General features: G+C 51.7%; 1 protein-coding gene and 1 long non-coding RNA gene across 3 annotated transcripts in view; both read left to right on the top strand.

Annotated features, from left to right (window-relative positions):
• The window catches only part of LMF1 (lipase maturation factor 1), a 204,757-nt gene extending 193,332 nt beyond the window's left edge, over positions 1-11,425 (top strand). The window contains exon 11 of one of the 2 annotated variants that reach the window (XM_074919041.1): positions 9,178-11,425. In XM_074919041.1, the coding sequence (XP_074775142.1) occupies positions 9,178-9,352 (175 nt within the window). In that variant the 3' untranslated portion in view covers positions 9,353-11,425. The remainder of the gene's footprint in view (positions 1-9,177) is intronic. The other variant, XM_074919042.1, reaches the window with a different exon arrangement.
• Positions 11,426-17,349: 5,924 nt separating this feature from the next.
• LOC141966707 (uncharacterized) lies at positions 17,350-23,495 on the top strand. Its single transcript, XR_012634611.1, has 3 exons — positions 17,350-17,657; positions 18,168-18,302; positions 23,176-23,495. It is a non-coding gene; the product is annotated as an uncharacterized LOC141966707 (long non-coding RNA).
• Positions 23,496-23,606: the final 111 nt, after the last annotated feature.

Genomic DNA, 23,606 nt, shown 5'->3' with positions numbered 1-23,606 from the left:
GGGAGAGCGACCACAGAACCTGCATTGCATTGGCTCCGTCTCGGGGGGTGGTTTTATCAACTGAGTCTCACCAAACTTTGCTTGAGTCCCCCAAGCCTCAGTGCTGTAAATTCACCAAGCGGCATTCATTGCGGAGTGCTCCTTTGCGTTGCTATTCTTTTTATTTAAAAAAAAAAAGAAACAAGAAAGTCAGACCTGAGTGCTGGCTGACCCCGGGGGTTTAGCAGAACCTGGGACCTTTAGACACTGAGTCACCAGTTTGAATTAGGTGTCCCCTGGTGCCAGCAGCCAGAAGCTGCGACCATCTGGTGGCTGCTGGCAATAAACGGCTCTCGCAGTTCACGGAGCGGCAGAAGCATTTGATAATCCCAGAGCTGTTTATTACCACGTGTCCCCCAGTGCCATAAACGTTGCTGCTGGTACTCACCACAACTGAGGCTGAAAACAAGACATCAGAACAGATTAAAAATCAAGAAAATATATATCATGTCTTGCCTTCCAAGACATTGCCATAGACTGCCTGCATCTTTTTGTGCTTTCTAGCATCAGTGGTGTTAAATTAAAATAAAGTAGTTGAACACAGGAGCTCATTTTAAAATGAAACTAATGAAGTGGGATGTGGCTAGGATAACACTACATTGCTCCAGGTGGTGATTAGATTTTTTTATTGTATTCTATAACAGGTGAGGAAGGGAAACGTTCAGGAATTTAAAGCGAAACCAAAAGCAAATCTTTATCTTTGTTAGTTTTTATAGGATAACGATTGCCCAGCGTACAGAGGAATACAAGCAGGTCCAATAAGTAATTACACAGCAGCGTGGATGCTGTGCTGAACACACGGTGCTATAGATCTTGTTGAACAGGGTCTTGATTCATGCATTGCCGTGGTTTGACCAAAGCACAGACTCTGTTTTCACTCTTTAGCAGCTAGTTTATAGTAGGAAAAGATCAGGATCCAGCGCTGGTTTTATGTGTCAGCTGCCTTTGCTCTGGCATTAGCTTTGCTTTAAAAGTTTTTCATGGGTCTAGTGTATTTTTGGGTGGCGTAAAATAAAAATAACAATTTACAAATGCTCGGTTTGGCTCAGACCAAAATCCAACACCCCATTTCACTTTGGATCCCAGGTTCTGGGTCACATTTCGGTTTTTAGCGAGCCAAATCCAAACACTTGGGACATTGGCATCATCTGCATTTTCACCCAGGTGTGAAGGTGTGGGACAGGGCACGGGTGGGTGCTCACTCCTGCCCACACTGGGGTCGGGTCAGATCCTGCGCTGGGCTCTCACGTCAGTCACCAATTCCTGTTGCTATTTACATTTCTTTGGTTATTCCTTGTTTGCTGTTTAGCGCTTGGCCTGCATAAGAAAACTGAAGTGACCGCCTTTTTTTTTGTCTTTTGTGCCCCGTCCCAGTTCTGCTGGGTTCACACTCGTGGTGCTTGCAGCTGGTGTGGACACAGAGCTCCATGAGCTGCTTTTCACCCAGCATTACTCCTTCTCAAGCAGGCTCGCCAGCTCAGGTTTAGAGTTTTTTCCTTTAAATTTCAAAATTGCCATTTCTTTGTTTAATTTCAAACATCCTCTTGTTGCACTCTGAAGCTCCCAGCAGGGCTGCTGAGCTCTCTGCACCCACGGCACAGCCCCATTCCCACTGTGGCCAGAATCTGTGCCCTCCGATCTGGGTGCAAGAAGTGTAAGAAGAGGCAGTTGGCAGGATACCTGCTTTTTTAATCTAGACCCCTTATTAACTGAGCACTGGATGCGGGCATCCTCACCGCTGACAGCCAACAGATTGCCTTTTTGTTATAATTGCATTTTAGTTGTGAACAACAGCCTTAAATTTAAGCCTCAGTGGTAACACCTGGAAAGAAAAGATAATTCTGGGTGGCTGTAGCTGTGGTAGTTTTCTGCACCCTCACCCGTGGGCCGGAGCCCGGCTGTGCCTGCTGCAAACCTCAAAGATGCCTTCACTCCCACCTTCCAGCTCGGGATTGTGCCCACCACAGCTCGGGTCCCTTTGGTAGCTGGGTGGAAAAAAAGCTAATTTTCCTACCATATTTTCCCCACCACCACCACCCTGCTCCACTCTAAAGGGAATTTTGAGACTTAATTATTTTCATTCCCTGCTAGACTAAATAATTAGGGGAAGGGACTGTTTTCCATAAGAACATTACACTCCATACTCCACGGAGTTTATTCTGTTAATGGAAACTCTACACCTTAAATAGCCAAGGGACTTTCAGAATGAGTTAATGCCTTCGAAATGAAATTTCTGAGACCAAAGTTTGTAGGTTTCTTTACAACTCTAGAAATTATAGTATTTTTTCAAGTGTGATAAACTTAAAATGAGAAACAGGTGACTGATTAAAAATGAGGGTATTGTTGAGCACCCAGCCTAGCTGAGTGTGAAGCTTTACTTCAAGCACAGTGATGTTTGTGGAATGTAGATTTACAAAATATTATTGTGCAGCGGATACTTTATAAAACACCAGCCGTCATAAATCTGAACGGTAGGGCTTTGGCTGAGAAATTAATAAGTGTTTAACACACCATCATGGAAACAGACTGCAACAATAAAAGAAAACAAAATTCAGATTTTGCCTACAGAAGGAGGAAAAAAAAAAAAAAAATCCGTTTTTTATTTTTGACCTGAAGTGTTCGGTGTCTCTGATATTAAATCATGTTCACTTAAGGACTTTTATTCCAATTATAGTGCACTTTGTTGAAAAAGCCCCAACACGTATCTGAAGACCTGGATTTGTAGTGGCGGTGTTATTTCTGGAGGCAGCGCTTCCCGTTTGATGCCACCTGCCTGCAGGAATGCAAGAAGAATACAGTGTTTGGTTTTGGGTTTTTTTTTATTTGATTGCCTGTTTATTTCCCATTTATGTCACAGATACTGGGCTTTGCACCCAGAGTCACGTTGGATTGGATTTTCAGGCTAAGTCACCAGGGACCCTGGCAGAAGGTGTAGGTGCTTTCCCATGGGGGCTGCTCCCCTGGATACCCCCAGGGGGGGTAACAGTAATTCTGTAGCTACTGGGAGTGTTGCTGAGAGCAGGCAGGGAGTATGGGGCTATTGGAAAATATGGGTGTTGTTGGGATGCAGGTGAAAATGGCATTTCTGTTGTGCAAGGTCTTCCAAAATGGCGTTAGAGAAGGCAAGAGCGGTGTTCATGGGCATGGGCTGCTCTGTGGGGACATGAGTCCTTCAAGGTTTAAACTGGGTTTTGCTGAACCTCAAGTGCTTCCTCTCACCTTGAGGCATCTCCCTGCCGGGACGAGTTCCCCTCCAAATACCCATGTGGTCCACGTGACGTGACAGTGTAAGGGAGCAGTGTAAATCCGCAGAGTCCCCAATGCCTCTCCCACCAGTGCTGGTGTCTTCTGCACAGAGAAGTAAACTATTTTGGAAATATAGAAGAAACTGTATGGTTTTCCCACTGTAAAGTGGCTTTGCCAGCAATGAAACTGCCCTGGGAAGTGACAGGATCCTCAGAGGTGAAAAAGTATAAACATGTTCTTTTGGCTTTCTCGCTAGGATTCACCATGTGAAAAGTTTTATTGCAGTTCATTTCTTCTTTGCTTATGTACTATAATTTAAAAGAAAATATTTAATTTATCATCAACATTATATTATCTGATATTATCAGAATGATTCAACTGTCCTGAATGAAAGTTTAAGGGATTTCATTTTGCTAAAATCAACATCAGTATGCCAGCGTGGTCAGGGAAGGGCAGAGCTCATCTCAAAGCATCAGGATTTCCCCCAGGGTGAAAAACCGTGTTTCCAGCCACTCCTCAGAGCGGTGGCAGATGCAGCCGTGGGGCAGCTTCAGCGTGGCTGGGACTGCGCCGTGTCCCGTGGCCGTGGAAGCCGCTCCCCCGGCAAGGGCAGCTCCTGCCTCGGCTCCAGCGGGAGCATGGGCCACATCCCCATCTCACCAGCGAAACTCTGAACCCAAACCCACACGCTGGGTCTATCCATGCCAAAAGTCATCCCAGCCAGTGCTTTGAGCCCTGGGGAGAGCCAAGTTTCCTTCCCGGAGGTTTGCTCTGCCCCCACTATAGACACAGCCTCTGAGCTTCCCTTTCTAACCTGTCCATGAGGGGAAAAAACCCACTTTGCCATCCCCTGAGTTTTGAGGCTAAACTTCCTGCTGGGATGCTCTGGCTCTGCAGGGCCAGACCTTGCAGGAGCCTTGGAGAAAGAGAAGTCAGCGGCGTTGAAAAACAATCCATAAAACTGCCCTTATTCTACAAACTTGGGCCAAGATGAATTTATGATCCCTCCGGCTAACGGGGCTAGAATAAGCAAGAAAGCCGATGATGGAGGCTCTGTTACTGTAATGAATTTGTACTTTCCACTGCCACTTGCTCCCTGATTTACAGTGGAGTGGGGAACCTTGAGATAAAAAACTACAAAAAAAAAAAAAAAAATCGAAAAGACGCCCCATGTTTTGGTTTCTTTCTTCCCTCTCCCACCCCGCCTTGCCCTGTCAGGCCATTAATTCTAACAGAAACCACCGGCTCTGGTTTTTTCCCTCGAACCCCTCAGCTGTTGCAGGGAGACAGCTGCACCCTCTGGAACTAATTACAGCTGTCTGGGAGATTTAGCCTTCCATCCCAACAACTCCAATATTGCTGCTAATTTTTAACACGTACAGTTGGAAGATGTCATAATAGGCTGATATATGATCGAACCTTAAAAGTGCTACAGCGCAGCTGCTACCGGGCATCTGGCGGGATGAATATATTGATTTAAAAAATAATGCTTATTATTTTTAGCCTTTCTGCCTTCCCTGAGGCTGTAGCCTTGCCCAACCCAGGTGGTGATGGAGGGCGGGTGCTTGCCCAGAAGGGTGGTGGCAGGTCCCGGCGTCCCGTGCAGGGCAGTGGGTCCTGGGTGGCTCAGTGGTCCTCCCCATTCCAGCCACCCACATTGGGACCAGTGCTCTGCCAGCTCCTCCTGGGCACCACCACTGCGCTTGGAAGATGCTGCTAAAGGGGCTCTTCTGTCCCTTGTCCCCATTGCTGTCTTAGCAAAGAGGCTTTTCCATCTGGAGAAGAAATGTCTGACTTGTTTTATCTGACCGTACCTTCTTTCTGGCTTCTCAAATTATTATTTTGCCCTCGTGCATCTCCTAAGGGACTGAACCCAGGCTTAGCTGGTTCAGCCTAATGCTCCTCCTGAGCCATTTCACCGCTGGGCTGTGGTGCCTGGTGCTTCCCAGGGAGCCAGGAGGAGCTGCCAGCTTGTGTTCACTCAGTAAATCCCGAGAAACTGTTTGCAGCCAGGGTTGTCCTTCCTGACCCTTCTGTCTCCTCAGAAGCGTGAGTCTTGCTCATCCCTCTCTAAGTGAGTGACCACCCGTGACGTTAGTCTCCTTTTAATGTAGACAAAGTCAGGCAGCTTCCCTGTGACCTTCTTGAAGATGTTCCCATTTCTCCAGAGCAGCAAGTGAGGTTCACGCATGCCGGCAGTTTCCTGCATCAGAAGGAGCTCAGAGACCTGCGGGTCCCTTCCACCAGCCTGAAAATCTTTGTCTGAGCCCCAAAGTTGCAGAACTCACAAGCAATTGCTGATAAGGCGATCTATAGCTTGTAGCAGTTTCTTAATCTGGAGGCAACCACGCGTGCATGCCTCTTGCCTGAGTTACAAGCTGTCCAGGGCTCCAAGTGATGCTTGTAAAGTCTGTGAGCCCTGAAATGATGGACTCTGGGGCATTAATGCTTTGGCCCCACTAGTGCAGGAGCGTGTTTGCTCCCTAAATCCCGCGAGGAGGGAGCGGGTCCAGTGAGGCAGTGCTGGAGGAGTTTGCAAATCCTGTAACTTCAGGACTGAGGCACCCAGGTAGATTATAAATACTGGGGTAGCTTGTAAACTCTATGAGCCCTGAAATGAGGGGCTCTGGTGAGTATTAAACTCTGCAGCTTTTACATCCATGAGCCTTGCAAGGAAGGATTCCCACGGGTTCCAGGTTTTCTGCATTTCTCCCACAGCCCCTAACCTGGGGAATGACGGAGAGGATGGATAGAGCAGGGTCTGGATGCTGCTGTTGTATTTTGATGCTCAGAGATATTGTGATGCTCAGAGGTATTCCCACTGCAGTTTCTGCATCCTGCAGCACACGCTGGCTGCTGCAGCCATATAAAGGCTCTTTGGTATCTCCCTTCAAGTCTTGAATCCTAGAGAAGCACTGATGGTGAGGGATAGCAAAGAGCCATGCGCTGTGGTGTGCTGGAGCTTTATAGCTCATCGCTGGGTGAGCGGTTCAGCTCCTGGGAGAGCTCAGCTCTACGGGGTTTACAAACTCCACAGCCCATGGAGCTGTGCAGGTTCCTCCTCCATGGATCCTGTCATCCTGACGTGGACCGTGACCATCCCAGCTCATGGCTTGGGTGGAGCGGGCTGGATGAAGCGGAGTGACCATGCCTGGGACAAGAGGGTGGCTGAATTTGGAAGTCAGAGGGTTTGGGGGGACTCTTCCGATTGATTTAGGCTCTGAACAGAAGATCCTGGAACACAGTCAGATAGAAAGGCAAACTTTATGCCACAAAAATGCATCTTCAGTTGCATGTGGTCGCTCTAACACTCACACGGTTCTAGTTTTACATGTCGATCCCTTTGATAGCAAACATTTTAATAGACAGAGAACATATGGGAAAAATCCTACCAAATCAGATGATAGATATTATTTAATCTGGGCAGGCAAGCCTATTCAAAAGGGACAAGGACATTTTCATTCCAGAGGGGTTATAGGACAGTCCTTAAGGGTGGGGCGAAGGTGCTTCTGTGTCTGAGCAGAGACCTGGCATCTCCCTGAGTCTCCTCGCCCTGCCCCAGGAGCTCAGATTAGTCAACTGCTCTCTGCTCTCTGCATCCCCATCTAGAAAATGGGAACTCTGCCAAATGAGGTTTGCAGATAGCTCCTTCCACACGGGGTCCCCCGTTATACCCTTAGTGGGGGTGTGTGTCGACGTGTCCAGCTTGATAGATGCTCTGCAGTCACTTAGCGAAGAAAAAACTCCAAAAGCAGAGGGAGGCTTTGAGCAGGAGAGGGACTGACATAAAATGAGCCACTGAAGCTTTTTGGGGAGGTGAGTATGTTTTTTTGAATTCAAGAAAGCAATCAAGCAGCACGGCTTGGAAATCTCTAACCATCCTGGACACGAGCCTGCAGGCTACCTGGACCCACGGGAACGTTGCTGTGCAGTAATGCTCTAATTATTAACAGGAAATTTTGTGCTCCTGCGAAGTAAACACTGTGGGAGTAACACTTCAGCCTCCATTTGACTTTTACCAGTCTCAGAAAAGAGGGGGAGGAGAGGGTGTAGAAATGGCCCTGGTTGTAATGAAGCCAGCAGCTGCGGGGCAGCATTTATGGTGATGAGATGCAGGTTTGTGCACCCCGAGCCCCCAGCCAGGGCCATGGCATCGCCCCCTCCTTTTCCCATTTCCCTTCCTGTATTTGCAGGCTGGTGTCCTGCCTCCCTGCAGCCCCCCGTCAGAGGGCAGCGAGACGGGGTGTCAGGGCAGCCCAGGAGGCTCTGCCACGGGGTGCTGGGGCATCAGGGGACGCCTCCATCCCCCTGCTTCCCTTGGCACCCAGCCCTTACCAGTAGTTAAATCAGAGCTGTCCTAGTGCAGCTCCAAATGCTTTAGTCTGGTCTTCCTTGGATCCCCTCTTCATCCTCAGCAGAGGAGGAAACATGGAGATATTTGTCCTGTTTTTATTCCAGCCAGGAGCCATTCCAAAAACGTGATACCACAGTTACTGCAAGTCAGCAGCAAGTGATGGGCGTGATGAGTATTAACGTGTTTTGTTAGGAGAATCCTTTCTGTATTGCTCATCTGGGTACCCAGCAAGATTTAAATTGAGACGTCAAAGATGTGATTTCAGCAGATCTTTTAATTGGGTGCAGTTTTATCTGGTGTCTGCAATCTCCCCTGCTTCCTATCGCAATGCCAGTGTTACGAAGGTGAGCGCTAACGGCAAATATCTACAAGTCATCCCTAATTATTTTAGCAGTAGGAAGGAACTTTACGGCTGCCCGAGGTGCAGCCCCGGGAGCGAGCAGCTGCGGGAGCATGGTGCCCTGCTCAGTAGCAGGGTTTGTATTTTAGTAGTGAAGCAAAGCAGGTTTAAATGAGCATTGACATGACTTTGACATTTTTATATTGTGGGTTATTTTATGAACTTACCCAGCGAACGCGGCGATGCACTCTGCAAACAGGGACCACGACGCCGGAGGACTGGGGTGTTACTCCTTCTCTTGTCAGCATGCCCTACATCAAGTGGGACCAAACCTCCCGAACCAAGCAGCATGGTTAGCCTCCGAATGTGTTTCACGACACTGATGAATGCTTCTTTCTGCACTGTTTTAAAATCTCCTTTTCTGTCAACTCCCAGGGCAGCCAGAAAACAGATGCGCTTGTAGCCCCGCTAATAAGCTGTGGAGCAGAAGGAGCAGCCGCTGGCTGGGGAAGAGGGATGCTGGGGGAGCTGGGGTGAGAGTTGGGCTCTGTACCTAGAAATTTCCCAGGCAGAAATACTCCATAGTTGCTCTCAGAAAGGATATAAAAAAAAAAAAAAAATCCTGCTTTTATTATTCTTTCAAACTTGGTTGTAGTGAGGTGTGTGGAGTGCGTGGCAGCAGTGGGGAGCACACAGGTTGGGGGTGTTGAAGCTCCTCTGCTTCGTGCTTCATTACTGGATATTTTAGACTGGCTCTGAGGAAGGATTTCTGTGCAGAAGGGGCTGTTGGGTGTTGGAATGGGCTGCCCAGGGCAGGGGGGGAGTCCCCATCCCTGGAGGGGTTGAAGAGTCGGGTTGACCCAGCACTGAGGGATCTGGTGGAGTTGGGAACGGTCAGTGTGAGGTTCATGGTTGCACTGGAGGAGCTTCAACGTCTTTTCCAACTGAGATGATTCTTTATGAAATTGCAGCAAGGGGAGCCCAGGAGCTCCCCAGTGCCTCCCTTCCAGGGACGGATGGAGCCCCAGGAGGTGGGAGCCAGCCAGGCTGAGTGCCCACAAACACTTTTCTCCATCTGGCTACGGAAAGGCTCAAAAACTCCACTCCCAGGGAAGCATAAATAGGGTCCAACCACTTCCCACCTTGGCCTGGCAGCGGTGCCACCCCCCTGAGCAGGCTGTGCTTCATTCCTCTGCAGGTGGATCCGAGGGGAACACTTCAAGTACAAATTCAGCCTACCCGGGGGGAAGCATGCCAGTGAGGGGAGATGGTGGATTCGGAAGAGGATCGGGCCTTACTTCCCCCCTGTCAACCTCCAGGGCCTGAAGAAGTTTTATGAAGACAGGAATTGGCCGTACCCCCTGCGGGACTGATGGAGGACGGGCAAGGTCAAAAGGGACTGGCTGGGGAGGAGGGAGAGCAGTCGGCTCCCTTACAGACTGCATGTCTTGCCTCTCTCTGTATTTTTCATCCATATCCTTGTTTACACATATTTCACAGAAGGTTCCCAGCCAACCTGTTCACCTGCTGTTGTTCTCTGTTTTTTCTCATCGTTCTCTTTCTTTCTGTTCATCCTTCTGGCCACAGCATCACAGGCACAGCCTGATGATTGATTTCTTTGCCAGGCTGCTCCGTTTGGAAATCATCAGCACAAGAATTTTTGAAAAAGGTGAATAAATACCACAGTTAGTTTTGGGTGGGTGTTGGTGTTGCTTTCACCAACCCGTTGCTTTGTGTGATGGCTGCAGAGGCATGAGGGGAGACTTTGGGGCAGCCTCCTGCCTCAACCAGTGCCCCCTCAGGGCTCACAGCTTTCCTGAGGTCTGACATCAGGCAGAGCACCCAGGTCCTGCTCCGTCATCCCATCCCACCCCCATGTGTGCCACAAGCACTGAGCCTTCAAAGCTGCTTTATTCCCAGCATAGCTGTGCCCACGCTGCCCTCACTGTCGCCCTGGGAAGGGTCTGTCTGTCCCACAGTTCATCCCTGGGGCAGCACAGTGAGCCGGGGCTGGGCAGTGCCCCCAGGCTGGGAGAAACACCCTGGGACCTCATCCTGAATTTCCCTTGTCCCTCCTGTTTGCTTTGGAGTCTCCCCTCATCTCGGTCTGTGTTTAAAATCACCCCAAATTGTCCCACCACGTGGGTTTTGCTTGGTGAGCCCAAATCACAGTGATGGGAGGGAGGTGAGAGCAAGAACATGGACGGTGTCTGAAACAGCCAGCAACTGGCCGGGGTAGTTTATAATAATCGATTGCTTGTTAGCACATTCTGCTGCACACGTTTCTTCTTGCGGGGGAAAAAAAAAGATCAAAGCAACCTGTGTAATGCATAAAACCCCGTTGTATCAGGCTTGTCTGCAAAAAGCCACAGGTTTACTGAGAAACCCGAAATAGCTCCTTGCTGGAGCTGCCCTGCGGGCTCTGTGACTCAGCCCCGAGGACAAGCGCAGCCCTGTGCGGCCGCCCCGTCCCGTGGCCTGTCGCTGCCGATGCTCGCGGGCTGCCCCGGCGGCAGCGGCCGGGTTGGAAAGGTGGTCGGAGTCAACAAGTCTGCCGCCAGCCCCACCACGTTTAAACAGGTCTTGTTTTAACGGGCCCTGGCCTGGCAGCACAGAGGCGCTGGGCTGCGCCTTCCTGTTTGCTTAACCTGGGATTTTTATAACTGATGCTTTTTGTTGGTGGCCCTGGGGCTGAAATCTGCCTGTTTGGAGGGAGTTTGGTGCCGGAGGTGTCTGAGCGGCCCGCGTTCGGGAGGAGCTGAGCATCCCACGGGCACGGTCCAGCGCCAACGGCAGCACGGCCAAGCAGGAGAGGGCAGGGAGCAGCACAGAAAGGGGCTTGCCAGGCTTTTCCCCCTGGGTTTTTGCAGTGGCTTTTGCCTTGCCCGCCCTGGAGAGGAATTCCAGTGGCCAGAAAGCTTACAATAAGGCTTTCACCTTTCTAGAGTGAATTCAGCCCAAGCCACAAGCGAAGGGAAAAGCGTTGCTGCGTGCTGGGCTGTGAAGCAGCCCGTTACCTCCTTGCCAGGGGCAACCAACCCAGCGGGGACTGATGGGCACCGCGGGAGGCAGAGGTGGTGGCCACATCTTTGCTCCTGTCCCAGGGGCTCATCCAGCTGAGTCCATACCCTCCTGTGCGAGATGTGCCAAAAGCAGCTGAATGAGCTTTTGAAAGAAAAACCAGGTCCGAACTGGGAAAGGCAAGCCAGCAGGTAAAGCTGGCACCGGCGCTGACACGGGGCAGCACGGGCTGTGGATGTGGGCACAGAAATGCCATTTTACACATTTCTTCCCCCTTTTTGACTGCGTGCACTGAATGGGCACCAGTGAGAGTGTATTTCTGGAAAAGAATTAAAGCAAACAGCTCTTGAATAACCAGCGGGAGCTTCACTCCTTTTTATTTTTTCCAGAAGGGTTAAAGAGGGAAAACAGCAGCAGCCCAGCCCTGGGTGCAGTCCCCCAGTGCCTGCCCTGATGTGGCTCACCGGGGACATGCCAGCTCCCCCGGGGCCAAGGTGATGGGTGATAAATAAGGCGAGTCCTGGGTGTTGCAGCATGTATCTGCGTTTGAGTGAGAGCCTGGCGTCCCATCTGAGCTCTGCTCACCATCCCGGTGAGCCGGGGCTGCGAGAGCACAGCTCTCCCTTCCCTTCTCCAGGGTGTGCTCACACGGGGCTCCCTCTTGGTTTGCGGTTGCTTTTCCTGCCCGGCTGCTCCATCCGTGGTGGATACAGATCGGGATGGCTGGAGGGAGCAGGAGGACCCTCCAGTGGCCTCATGCCTGGGAGCTGGCGGGGTCCCAGGAGGTGCCCTCCTTCGGCAGGGATGAGCCAGTGGGCGGGGAGCAGTGGGCACCCGGGAAAGCTGTGACAGCGGCGGAGGTGCCGAGCCCATTGCCCGGAGCCGCCGCGCTTCTGCAAGACGTTAACACTCTCAGCCAAGGACTGGGAAAGTCCTCTATGTTACCCAGCCATGTTCAAACCAAGACAAATAGTTTAATTGTGGGGCTTGGAGCAACGTATAGAGCGCTCCAAATTGTAAATAACCTTTATGACTCAATTGTGTTTTCCTAAATACTTGCCATAGTTGGAAACCAACACTCCTCTGCAAACAATGGAAGAACATTTTGTTCCGATTACTGCGCAGAGGGATAAGGGTGAATGCCGCCATCCCACATCTCACTCCCATTTCGTCCTTCCTGGCTTGGCCAAGCTGCCAAGGGGCTGGGGACGATGGAGACCAGGCTGTGTCTGTCAAGATTGTGTCCGTTGCCAGCAGGGACAGGGAAGGGATCTTACCCCTGGACTCGGCACTGGTGAGGCCGCCCCTCAATGAGTGGGTTCAGTTTTGGGCCCCTCCCTCCAAAAAGGCCATTGAATGACTCGAGCGTGTCCAGAGAAGGGCAACGGAGCTGGGGCAGGGTCTGGAGCACAGGTCTGCTGGGGAGCGGCTGGGGGAACTGGGGGGGTTTAGTCTGGAGAAGAGGAGGCTGAGGGGAGACCTCCTGGCCCTCTGCAGCTCCCTGCCAGGAGGGTGCAGAGAGGGGGGATGAGTCTCTTGAACCAAGGACCCAGCGCCAGGCCCCGAGGGAATGGCCTCAAGCTGCCCAGGGCAGGGTCAGGCTGGCTCTGAGGAAGGATTTCTGTGCAGAAGGGGCTGTTGGGCGTTGGAATGGGCTGCCCAGGGCAGGGGGGAGTCCCCATCCCTGGAGGGGTTGAAGAGTCGGGTTGACCCAGCGCTGAGGGATCTGGTGGAGTTGGGAACGGTCAGGGTGAGGTTCATGGTTGGGCTGGAGGAGCTTCAAGGGCTTTTCCAACCGAGATGATTCTGGGATTCTGAGATCTGGTGGAGTTCACCTGTGGGGCTTTGTGTCTTGATGGGCACGGGAGCTAATGGCACAGCTTCTCGCTGAGCATCTCCAGCTACATGAGCTCAGGTGCTGCCTGCACCCACCTCATTGCCAGATGTTATTTGAAGCATTTTATTAATTTTTTTCATTTTCTTCTTCCATGGCTGAAATTGGACCCTGGAGTCAGATGCACAGAGCAAGGCTGGACCCTGCCCCATGGCCCCATCTTACCTCTCACATGACCTCGGGCAGGATTTTTTCAGCAGGTGAGTTGGCCAAGAGCAGCACACACCATCCGTGTGCTCTCTGGCTTGATTACAGAGCCTCCCATGAAAAGACACTTTTCACCTTCCCAACGCCCAGAACAGCCACAGTCACACAGCAGAGCCTGTGCCCAGCTGTCCCCAGCTGTCCCCAGCTGTCCCCAGCCTCCTTGGGGCTGGCCCCACTCCCAGGTCAGGGCTCACCGCAGCAAAAAGCTGATTAGGATCCCAACTCCATGGCTACACCCATCCCTGTGCTGGGGATCCCCATCTTGGGACCCTCCACACAAAGCTGGGGGCTTTCAAACGTTAAAAGCGACTCTTCCCCCCAGCCATGCTGACGAGTGCTGATGGGTGACAGACATCTCCTGGGCATCCCTCCTGGGCTGGTCACTGGCAGCAAATGGTGCTGGCCTCCTCCCTCTCCAATTTAATTAATTTCTTTAGGTTTCCAACCTCTGGGTCAGGGATAATGGAACCCAGACGGGCATTTCCATTCCTGTTTGCTGCGCATTGTGCTTGTTAAGCGTTTTTTTCTTTTCTCTTTTTCTTTAAATCAAAAATTCTTGCTCCGCTCCGGAGCACTGGCTGGAAGATAATACACATTCAAAGCAGTGAGGAAGGTGCATGCAGGGGATTAAATTAGAAACGTTTCCCTGGGACAAAATTTTTTAAAAGAAAAGAAACAATTATTTAGAGGGGGTGAGGAAATCGGAACCACATTGTCTTATCTGTTGACTAGAGGTTTTCTTGGGGAGATTTTTTTTTTCCCTGAGCTGTGCACTGGAAGTAAAACTTCATGGCATTCCCAAGTCAGCGCTCTGTAAATCCATTTGAAAGATAACTCTGCCTGAGCTCTGGTCCAGCCAAGCTCCAATTCCTCAGATTAAGGAAAAGGGGACAGGGACACCCACCAAGCACCCAGCACAGATTAGGGTCCTGACATAAACTCCACTGGCTCCCAGGCGTGGGATTTGGGTCCATCGGTCAAAACAATGATCAGATGAACCTTCCCGTGACAACTCTTTTTTTCTTGGCTGTGTTTTTCCAGCTTATGCCCTGGGCCGGAGCCTAATCTAATCCTGCTCCCTCCTACTGCTGCTTCTTGAGGTCCAACACAGTCCCAGAGCCACTGGTGCCAAGAAGGGGTGGACGTGGCCAGGCTGCTCACCCCGGGTCAGCCCTGGGAAGCTCAGGCTCCCCCCGCAGCCAGGGACATCTCAGGAGACAGTGTCAGGTCAAAAATAAGCAGTTTTATATTTATTTTCTTCTTCTATACGAAAGTTATAGACCCTTGGGGTTATGAATTCATTCTCCAAAAGCCATGCTCCCCTGTCCGTGGCTGTTGATGGCTCTGCTGTGGCACTGGGTGCTCCACGGTGCTGGGGAGCAGCCACCCTTCCTCTCCTCAAGTGCATCACCCACAAAAGCATGGGGCAGGGAGGACATAGCCAGGAGAGGTCTTCCTGTGCACACAGAAATCAATTGGCACCTTTCCTCCCCAACTCCTGGGCAGGATCCCTGCAGGGAACAGGCGATGCTGGTGGGGGAAAGGGCTGCGGGGAGCCCCATCACAGGATGCTTCTGTCTTTGCACAGAGGGTGCTGGTGTCATGCGGCCCCTCCACATGCATTCTGCACATGTTCACCAGGGACGGCCGGGGCTCAGGGCACGCCGCCTTCCTTCCCGCTGAAACCCAAGTGCGCCGCTGCATTCAATACTCGCTCGGCGATGGCCCGCTGCGGTGAGCCACGAGCCCTCCCGCTTGGAAAGGTGCTCCCGGCCCCCTGCTCGCTGGCTCAGCCCAGACCTGGGGCTGTTTGCCTCTGAAGATGGATGTGATCGGGTGACTCGTGTACCCAGAGCTTCCTCGGTGGGTTTAGGAGGGTCCCTGCTGCCACACTGGGGAGGGGAAGTGTTTTCATCCTGGAGATGAAAACCTACATTTTCCCCCAGGGAGAGTAATCGCAGGGTCAAAGATGCCGGTGTTTAACCTGCAGCTGAGGGAACTGGGGGGGTTTAATCTGGAGAAGAGGAGGCTGAGGGGAGACCTCCTGGCCCTCTGCAGCTCCCTGACAGGAGGGTGCAGAGAGGGGGGATGAGTCTCTTGAGCCAAGGACCCAGCGCCAGGCCCCGAGGGAATGGCCTCAAGCTGCCCAGGGCAGGGTCAGGCTGGCTCTGAGGAAGGATTTCTGTGCAGAAGGGGCTGTTGGGCGTTGGAATGGGCTGCCCAGGGCAGGGGGGTAGTCCCCGGGATCCCTGGAGGGGTTGAAGAGTCGGGTTGACCCAGCGCTGAGGGATCTGGTGGAGTTGGGAACGGTCAGTGTGAGGTTCATGGTTGGACTGGAGGAGCTTCAAGGGCTTTTCCAGCTGAGATGATTCTGGGATTCTGTGAAGATCAAGCTCCTGCCCCTGGCACCCCATGTCCTGCCCTGCTGACAGCTGAGTTTCCCGTCATGGGTGACCGCACAAAAGGTGTTCAATTTTCTGCACATCCAATCCCCACGTCCCAGCACACCCTGGAGTTACTGTGAGTTCCCAGGGACGGTTCCTTGGGGCAGGTTGTCCGCTTCAGCTCTGTTTTGTGTTGCCGTAGAAGTTTCCTCGTTTGGATTTTTTTTTTCCCCCCTGATGTCATTGCAGGTTTGTTTTACTTCTACAACTCTCCAACTCTCTGCCTGGTCCCCAGGGGCTCCCGCTCTGCCGCACACCCAAAGCCAGGGCTCACCCAAGGCGAGTCTGGGGGTGACCAGCACCACGGCAGGTACCGGCCCAATGATTCCATCTGGCAGGAGGTCTGGGTTGCAGGATGGGACCGACTTTTTTTCCTTTTTGCCAAGATTACAGCGTTTTGAAAGCATGAGACCCCCTAGCAAGCACAGCTGGGTTTGTATTTCCCCACGTTGGCCGCCAGCTGCGGCGGGGTCGGATCCCGCAGCCTTGGCCAAGCTCATCTGGACTGCTCTTCCCCCTAAAAAGGGAAGCCTCCCTGGGCTTTTTTTTTTTTTTTTTTTTTTTTTTTTTAATACTGCATATAAATGTCTATTCCTGTTGTTGCTGCTGGGGAACAAAGGGAATATGTACAGGCAGATGGATTTTAGCTCATCTTTTCTACACAGGGAATGGCAAAATCAATCCGTGCGTAATTTGGGAAGACCCAACAGTGTGGCTTTCGGAGCGAGCTGGAAGGAATGATGCCCATGTCAAGGGGAGGTGGTTGGGTCACTGGATCAGGCCGTCCAGGGGTCCCCAGAGGCGCTGGGTTCTTTGGTTTTATTTTTATTATCCTACCCGCCATGTGAGGCTTTGGCTCAAACTTCATTGAGTATAAAGTTGCAAGGGCTTTCAAGGTTTTATAGATGATCTACCTGTCTCCAAGCCCTCCAGGAGAGCTGTCTGGTGGTCAGATGGAAACCTGTGCTGTCTGTTAATGCGCCCCGTGCTTACTCTCCCACAGGGATTTAAGGTTCAGTTGGAAAATCTTTAATGATGGATTTATATTTGGAAGTTCTGTTTTCCCATCAGTGTTTATTGCTGCTGCAGGAATACAGAGCAGTTCCCAACTCCATCATAATCACTGGCAGGACATCTGTCCCTCACCAAACCCCCTTGAACGGACAGCCTTCCTTCAAAAAACCCCTCTAGGATTGGTGTAAAAACTCTAAGATTTGGGGAAACAAGTAATTCCTTCCATTTCGATTTTTTTGAGATACACCCAGGTCATATTTTCAAACCTTTCTGTGGGTAAAAGTGTGGATTTGATTCGTGTTTTTGGAACGTGGTCCCCACAGTGGGGTCAGCGGTGAGGAGCTGCCGGAGGACATGAGCCTGTGCCTATGCGAGGTCCTTTTGCAGGGCTCACGAGATGAGCCAGGTATTATCTGTCCTAGCAGCCACAGTGCACCAACCCAGAAATTTTCTTATTCCTAGATTGTTTATAAATCGTAATTATTTGTTTTAAAGTAGCCAACCTTCAGTCTGGGAGTTCCTGTAGAAAATACATGTATTTGTATACTTTCCCCGCTCCCAGCTGCTTTTAGAAGCTGGCTTTACTTTAACACATATTAAAGAAAAGAGCTTTTTTCCTTCCCAGTAGATTAAGTTTGGCTAAACAATTCAGTGTGAACTGCTGGGCATGAGGCAGAAACCTGTAGGCTAAATTACCCAGCTGCTATAAGTTTAGACCAGCATGGGATGAATTTCAGGATCGTATATTAGTTTTCATTTAATCTGATTATTCTGGGCTGGAGTTCCTGGAGGGTCTTCAGGTTATTGTCAGTCAAAAGAATCTTTAAAAGCTTCCATTTGCACTAAACTTTTCCCATTAGAAGTCTATTTTCATTATGGATCGATTTTTATTTTAATGAAAAAATGGTTCTCCCAACCCCCTGCTTGCTTTTTTTTTCCCAGCCAGGGTTAAAACTGAAGCCGCAGCGGGGTCTTGCCACTCAAAATACCGTTTTCCTCTTTTGCTGAGGCCGTTGGCTTGGTTGAAGAAGCTTGGGCAGACAACGAAGGGGCAGATAATGCAGAAAGGCACCTCCTCTGCTCCCAGTGATGCTTCTGGTACCCAGCTCCTCATCCTCAAACCCTTCCCTCACTGGGAAAATGCTTTAAGTGGCTCAATTCCTGGGGGAATTTCTAGCTCAAAAGTCTCAGAGACTAATGCAGGACTAATTGATCTTAAAAGCCTGTTGCTGGATGGCTCGGAGTCACGCTGTCAATTCATGGGCTGGTTTCTATCTGCCGCCGCCTCTTGGCTTCCAGTTTGGGGAGCAGCGCAGGCTGGGGGGGTGGTGGGAGCAGCCCCCCCCCAGGGCTGGGAAGGCAGCAAACCCCGTGTTTTGTGCTGCCAAGGACATCCTTGTTGGGTCTGTCTCTGGTGCGGTAGCGGCAGCTTTGTGGCACGGGGGGGGGGCTTCAGGAGCTGAGCCAAAGGCACCTCCCTGGGGCACCCATCCCACCTCGACTCCTGTGCAGGTGGGATGGCAAAGGGCCGAGAACCCACCCCAGGTAGGAAAAAAACCAACACAGACACATCCAGAAATAAACCCCAATCCCGTATTCTTTATGCAGGATTTTACATCGGATGTGCCAGCCTGAACCTTCCGGAGTCCACGTGCCATCCATGCTGCTCCCATAGGCGATCCCAGCGCTGACTCCGGGGAGGCCCAGGACCACGCAAGGCTGTGTGGGGACATCCATGGCCTGGTACCTTGTCACTGCCTAAAATCCTCAGTTTGCTCAGGTTTTGCACACATGCAGGTGGGGAGGAAGGAGTTGAGCTGTGGAGCCAAATCGTCCCTGTGCGAATTGGGCCCCAGCCATGACACCAGGCACCGTGTGTGTTCGCCCCGATGGCATCGAGGGTCTCCATCCTGCTCTGCCTCCTTCTTCCCCCAGCGAGCCAGTGGTCAGAACTAACCCCTGCCTTCGTTTTTCTGCAGTCAGTGAAATTTTTCCTTGCCCTTCACGTCACCAAAACGCCGGGTTTTCCCCCGTTTCCCCTGGCACAGGCTGGGAGTCTGCTTCCTCTGCGGTAGCAGCTCCGGATAAGATTGCACTTTGCTGAGCTTTTCCCCGTGTGTGCCTGTTGCTGGGACAATTATACTAAAATCACACCACCTGCAAGCAGTTAGTTAGAATAATAAATAAGTGATAGATTATCAAATAAAGCGTTGGCTTCAGATGAGGTCATCCTAGCACCGTGTCGTGGGTCTCAGAGGGTTTGCAGGCTGCTTTCCGGCCGCTGATGGGCTAAATAGCTCTTGTATCAGTCAATAAAAAAGTTGTAGAGATTAAAGAATCAATTAGGTACTAGCCAAAGGGGCAAAAGCATAACCCAAACATGCTGATAAAATCCGGTAGGTGATTATGGGAATGGTTCTTATTTCATTTTACTTTTGAAAGGAATAATTGCTCGTTATGGAACATGGAGCAGCGTGGACTGGATACTTTTCCAGCTTTACAGAGGAGGAAATTCTAGTGCTTGGCTGACAAAGGCAGAGGCATGCTGTGCTTTAGGGCTGAATGGGCATTTTTTGATTCTTACTTTGAGAAACTTCGTTTCATCCCTGCAGAATTGGCCAGGGGAGGTTGGTTGGTTATTTGGTGCCCAGAGCAGCCCTACCCATGCTGGTGCACGTGGTGGGGGTAAGGAGAGACGCTCTCAGGGCAGGCGAGAGGGATGGGACTGAACGTCAGCACCTGGGTGTTTTGGAGCCCCGGGGCTCTGCTGCTTATCACACAAACTTCGATTAACCAGGTAAAATCTGATCAGCTGAAAAAGCATTTAGGGCTGTATGTATTGGAGGTTTTTTCCAATATTTACCATATGGCCTTCCGTTTTCCAGGAACACACATCTGCAGAGCCAGCCCCAGCCTGGGCTGGCAGCTCGTGGTGGGGAATTGGGCTGCGCAATGTCACGTTCTGCTAATTCACACGAATGTTTATTAAGTGTTAGTCTAGTGCAAAGCCTTACCTCATTTGGGGCCAAAAATAGGGAGTACCCACCAGGGGATGGCTCCTCGGGATGGAGCGACCCGAGCATCCCACCCAGCATTGTGGTGCTGCCCATTCCCTGCCTGCACGGGCGCTCCTGGGACACGGCAGCTCCGGGAACCCCGCAAGCGAGCGGGGGAATGAGCAGCAGGACGGGTCGCTCTGGGTCTGCCTGTGTGGTTCTGCAGAATGAGGCTTTCACCAGATCACTTTCCAGGGAGGAAAATTCAAATGAATTATCATTTTTTCCCCCCCTAGTATTAAGATGAAATGTTTGGTTTTACAAGGGGGAAAAAGCATGGATTGCATCGTTTCAAGCCATTTCTGTTTGGAGCTATTTCTGAAGGGGAAGCATTGTGCTTTCAAGTGGATTTTTAATTCATTTCCACCTCACAAGAAGCATTGGCTGTTCACTGCTCCCGTCCAGAGCAAACATCCATTTTGAGATGGAGCAGCTCCCTGGGAAGGGCTACTCTGCCTGAGTGCTCGCTGCCTTTCCTGCTTAAAAGAGAGAGATTTACAAACAAAAAAATCAAAAGGTGAGCCATCCTGCAACCGCTCTGGGCCTTACTTCGGAGGGGGCACGAGCCCGTCATGCCCTGGTGACAGCAGCCACCAGTGTCCCCTTTGCTGGAGCATGCTGTGCCAGTTCGCCTGGCCAGGTCCCGCTGCCTGCACGTCTTCCAGCCAAGCTCCCAGCTGCCTGGCCCTGCATGGCCCTGCCTGGCCTGGGTGCTTATATATCCTTCACAAAGCATTATTTTTATGGTGTGCATATAAAACACACGCACAATGTACATCACAGCCGGGCTGGCAGCGAATCGCATCCCATGCCGGCCAGGCCGGGAATGAGCTGTTTATTGCTCTGTGCCCTCACTCCCCGTGTACATGCGTGGGTGGGCAAGATGTGGAATTTGTTTTTCCCTTTGTTTTTTTTTCCCCTTTTCACAGGTCATATACCACCAGGCCATGCCGTGGCTGCGGGCAGATTGCCCTGTGTGGGTTTGTTTGAGGAACCTTGGAGAGTTTATCCCAGCGTGGCTGGGGAGGTGTTTGCTCCCCACTCGAGCCGGGGGTGATGCAGGCAGGCTGGGGCAGAGATGCACCACAGCTAAAGCATCGCCTGGCCTCTGTTTTACCCCAGGCACAGAAAAAACAGAACAAAAAACAAAATCCCAGGAGCTAGCTGCCCAGCTGGTGTAAAACCTCTTGCAAAAACTAATTTTGCCCAGCTAGAGATGGACGGCTGCAGCGTCCAGAGGGGGAGAAACACTCCTGGCTGGTGCGGGACTGGCTGCTGCCGCAGCGAGGAGTTGGGTTTCAAGTGCAGGGGAAAAAAGAGCCCGATCCTCGCTCGGGGGCTATGCGCCGCTAATCCCTGTTTATTCTCCGTCTAGCCCAGCCGCCCACACTCTCTTAAGCTTTGTTCATTAACAAGGTCCAGGGTAAAAAGATACCTCTGCGGCAGCTGTCTGCTGCAACGGCGCATGGTCCCGGCGCAGCCGGAGGAGCGGTTGGTGCCGGCACGGCCGCATCCTCCTCTGGCCCTGGCGCAACACAAACTCCATCCTCCCAGAGCAGCCCCGGGGTTCAGCCCTTTCAGGGTGATTTCAGCTGAGGACACGGTGTAGCCCGGCCGCTTGTCAACTTGGATGAAGGTTTTATTTTTTGAAGAAAACAGCAGCAAGTAGGAGGGATCGGAGTTGTATCTGCGGGGTGAGCTCTGGCAGCCGACAGACGGCTCTTGCGCTGAGTGTGTTAACCCCACCAGTATGGCATGAGCAACCCCGGGTGTTGCTCCGGGGATGGTACATTTAATTGGCAAATTAATCTTTGTCTCCTGGGCCAAATTCAAGAGGCAACTGCTGCCCTGAAGTGATGGAAAGTGGAGTCTAAGTGGGAAAGTGGGATCTCCACGTGCCAGGTTATAGATGCAGTTTTGCTCCCGGTAAAGTGTTGAAAGAGCATATAAAGTAATAATTGTTCCTAGTAATTTCTCATTAATCATTAATTATGAATAATAATGCAAGTGTAGAGACGCTAAGACAGATAAATATACTTGGGAAGCAGGCAGTCAGTCTATAAGGCTGGGTAGAATTGTTCCTATCTCCTGGAATAAAGTAACTTTTATACAGGCTAAGGTTTTGCAAAACTTTAAGCAAATTCCAAGGTGACTGAAATGATATGACTTCAGGCTCTGAGATGATCTTGTCTGTCCCCAAATGGAGGGGCAATGCTGCCTGTACCTACAGTGGTTGTAGCACCCATGTACGTACAAAGGTTGTAGCGGCCACATCCAGTCCTGCCTGCGTGCAGCAGGAGCCAAGCTTTGCCTTGAGCAGGACCCAGCAGCCAAGAACTGACACTGGGAAGGTCAGAAGTTGGAGCCAAAAGACAAGGATAAGAAGTTGTGCTTCTCCCTGTCTCTGGGAAGGCCTGCAGCTCCTCTGGGAAAGACCACACCACTCAGGGAACCATTGCTCAAGACCCCTCTGCCGATCCAAGCGGCGCTCACGCAGCCAGAGACTTGCCGAAACCGGAGCCAGCCGTGGCGAGGCCAGACGTGCTGGTTGCAGGGCGAGCTGGGGGTGACTCGGTCGGCTCCTTGAGACATCCCAGCATCCCTTCCCGCTCGCTCCTTTTCTTTAATTGCATTTTCTGTCCCTTTGTGGCACGGCCACGCGCCGGCTGCAGAGCAGCGAGCAGGGAGGGTGCAGCTGTGGGCTCGGCGGCGGAGCAGCCATCTGCAGCACCCGCCCGGGAAAAAAGCCTCGCAGCTGCATGCGCCTGGTACCGGCGGTACCCGGACAAGGTCATTCATCACCAGGAGCCTGGGCAAGGAAGCTTGGCAGGAAAAAGGAGGACGGCAACCACAGGAGGCAAATTTTAAAAATAGTCAGCGACAGCGGGTCTTGTATCCGCAGCCTCGGAGCTTGTTTCCTCTTGCTGTTACAGAAGGGCAGGATGTGTCTGTTGTGTCCCATGTGGGATAGAGCAGCCCCAACACAACTCTATTGAGCTGGAATGAACCGTGTCCCGGGGCCAGCTCTGCCCTGAGTGGTGCGAGTGGGAGGTGGCAAGGGCATCCCTTCCGAAGCAGCATAGCAGGGGGGTACGAGCGTTTAAATAAGCAATGTGGCACGTTGGGTTATGTTGGGTGGTGATAGAGGGTGTCTTGTACAGTGCCCTCACGGAGGCCCTGCTTACCCTCTTTCCCCGGCCTTTAGACCCATCTGTGCTAACAGCAATGACAGGAAACAGCAAAATGTGTGAGTTGAGCCCTACGGGTACTTATGGGTGTCCAGCTCCACTGGCTCTGGTTACATGAAATGCTGCAAAGGCTCTGACCCACCTTCCCAGTTGTCTGTCCTGCAGAAGGTCCCTACCATGGGCACGGCAGCAGCATGGATGGCCTTGGAGCAAGGACACGAGGATGGGCCAAGATCCCCGGGTTGGGGAGCTCATGTTTGCCACCCTGACCTGCTCCACCACCCCAGTCCTCACTCGGCCTAGCAGAGGGAGCCAACAGACACCCAGCAGTGACGTCTGCACCAGGCTCTGGTCTCTCTTCTTGCCCCCCAGTTCACTGAAGAGGAGACTGGGTATCAGGAGCCGCATGAGGAACAGGGGGTGACCACCCCAAAACCCCACCTGCAGGTCCCTGAGCACGGAGGGCACCACCAGACCCATCGGCAGAGACGGCTTTGCTCCTGCAAGATGGGACGTGGCCACCTTCCTGGCAGAAAGAGGTGAGATCTGGGGATCGCGGCCCAGTGGGGGACAGTGGACAGGGCTGCCCACGTGACTCGGTCCAACGATCCGTATCCAAACTGTTTTTCTCTCTGTGGGATGCCCTGTCTTTCCTGTTTACTTGTTATTCTGGAAATAGAACAATAAATAATTTATCGCCAATCGGTTGGCGCGCGTCCGACCTGTCAGTTAAGTTGATTTTAACTGGCCAAGTGTCAGGGCAAAAGGCCAGGAATGCTGTGCTAGAGAACAGTCAACACCAC

The sequence above is a fragment of the Athene noctua genome, chromosome 15 (assembly GCF_965140245.1).
Source record: "Athene noctua chromosome 15, bAthNoc1.hap1.1, whole genome shotgun sequence".
Lineage (NCBI taxonomy): Eukaryota > Metazoa > Chordata > Aves > Strigiformes > Strigidae > Athene > Athene noctua.
The sequence above is the reverse complement of the archived record's forward strand: the minus strand, read 5'-3'. Positions and strand labels throughout refer to the sequence as shown.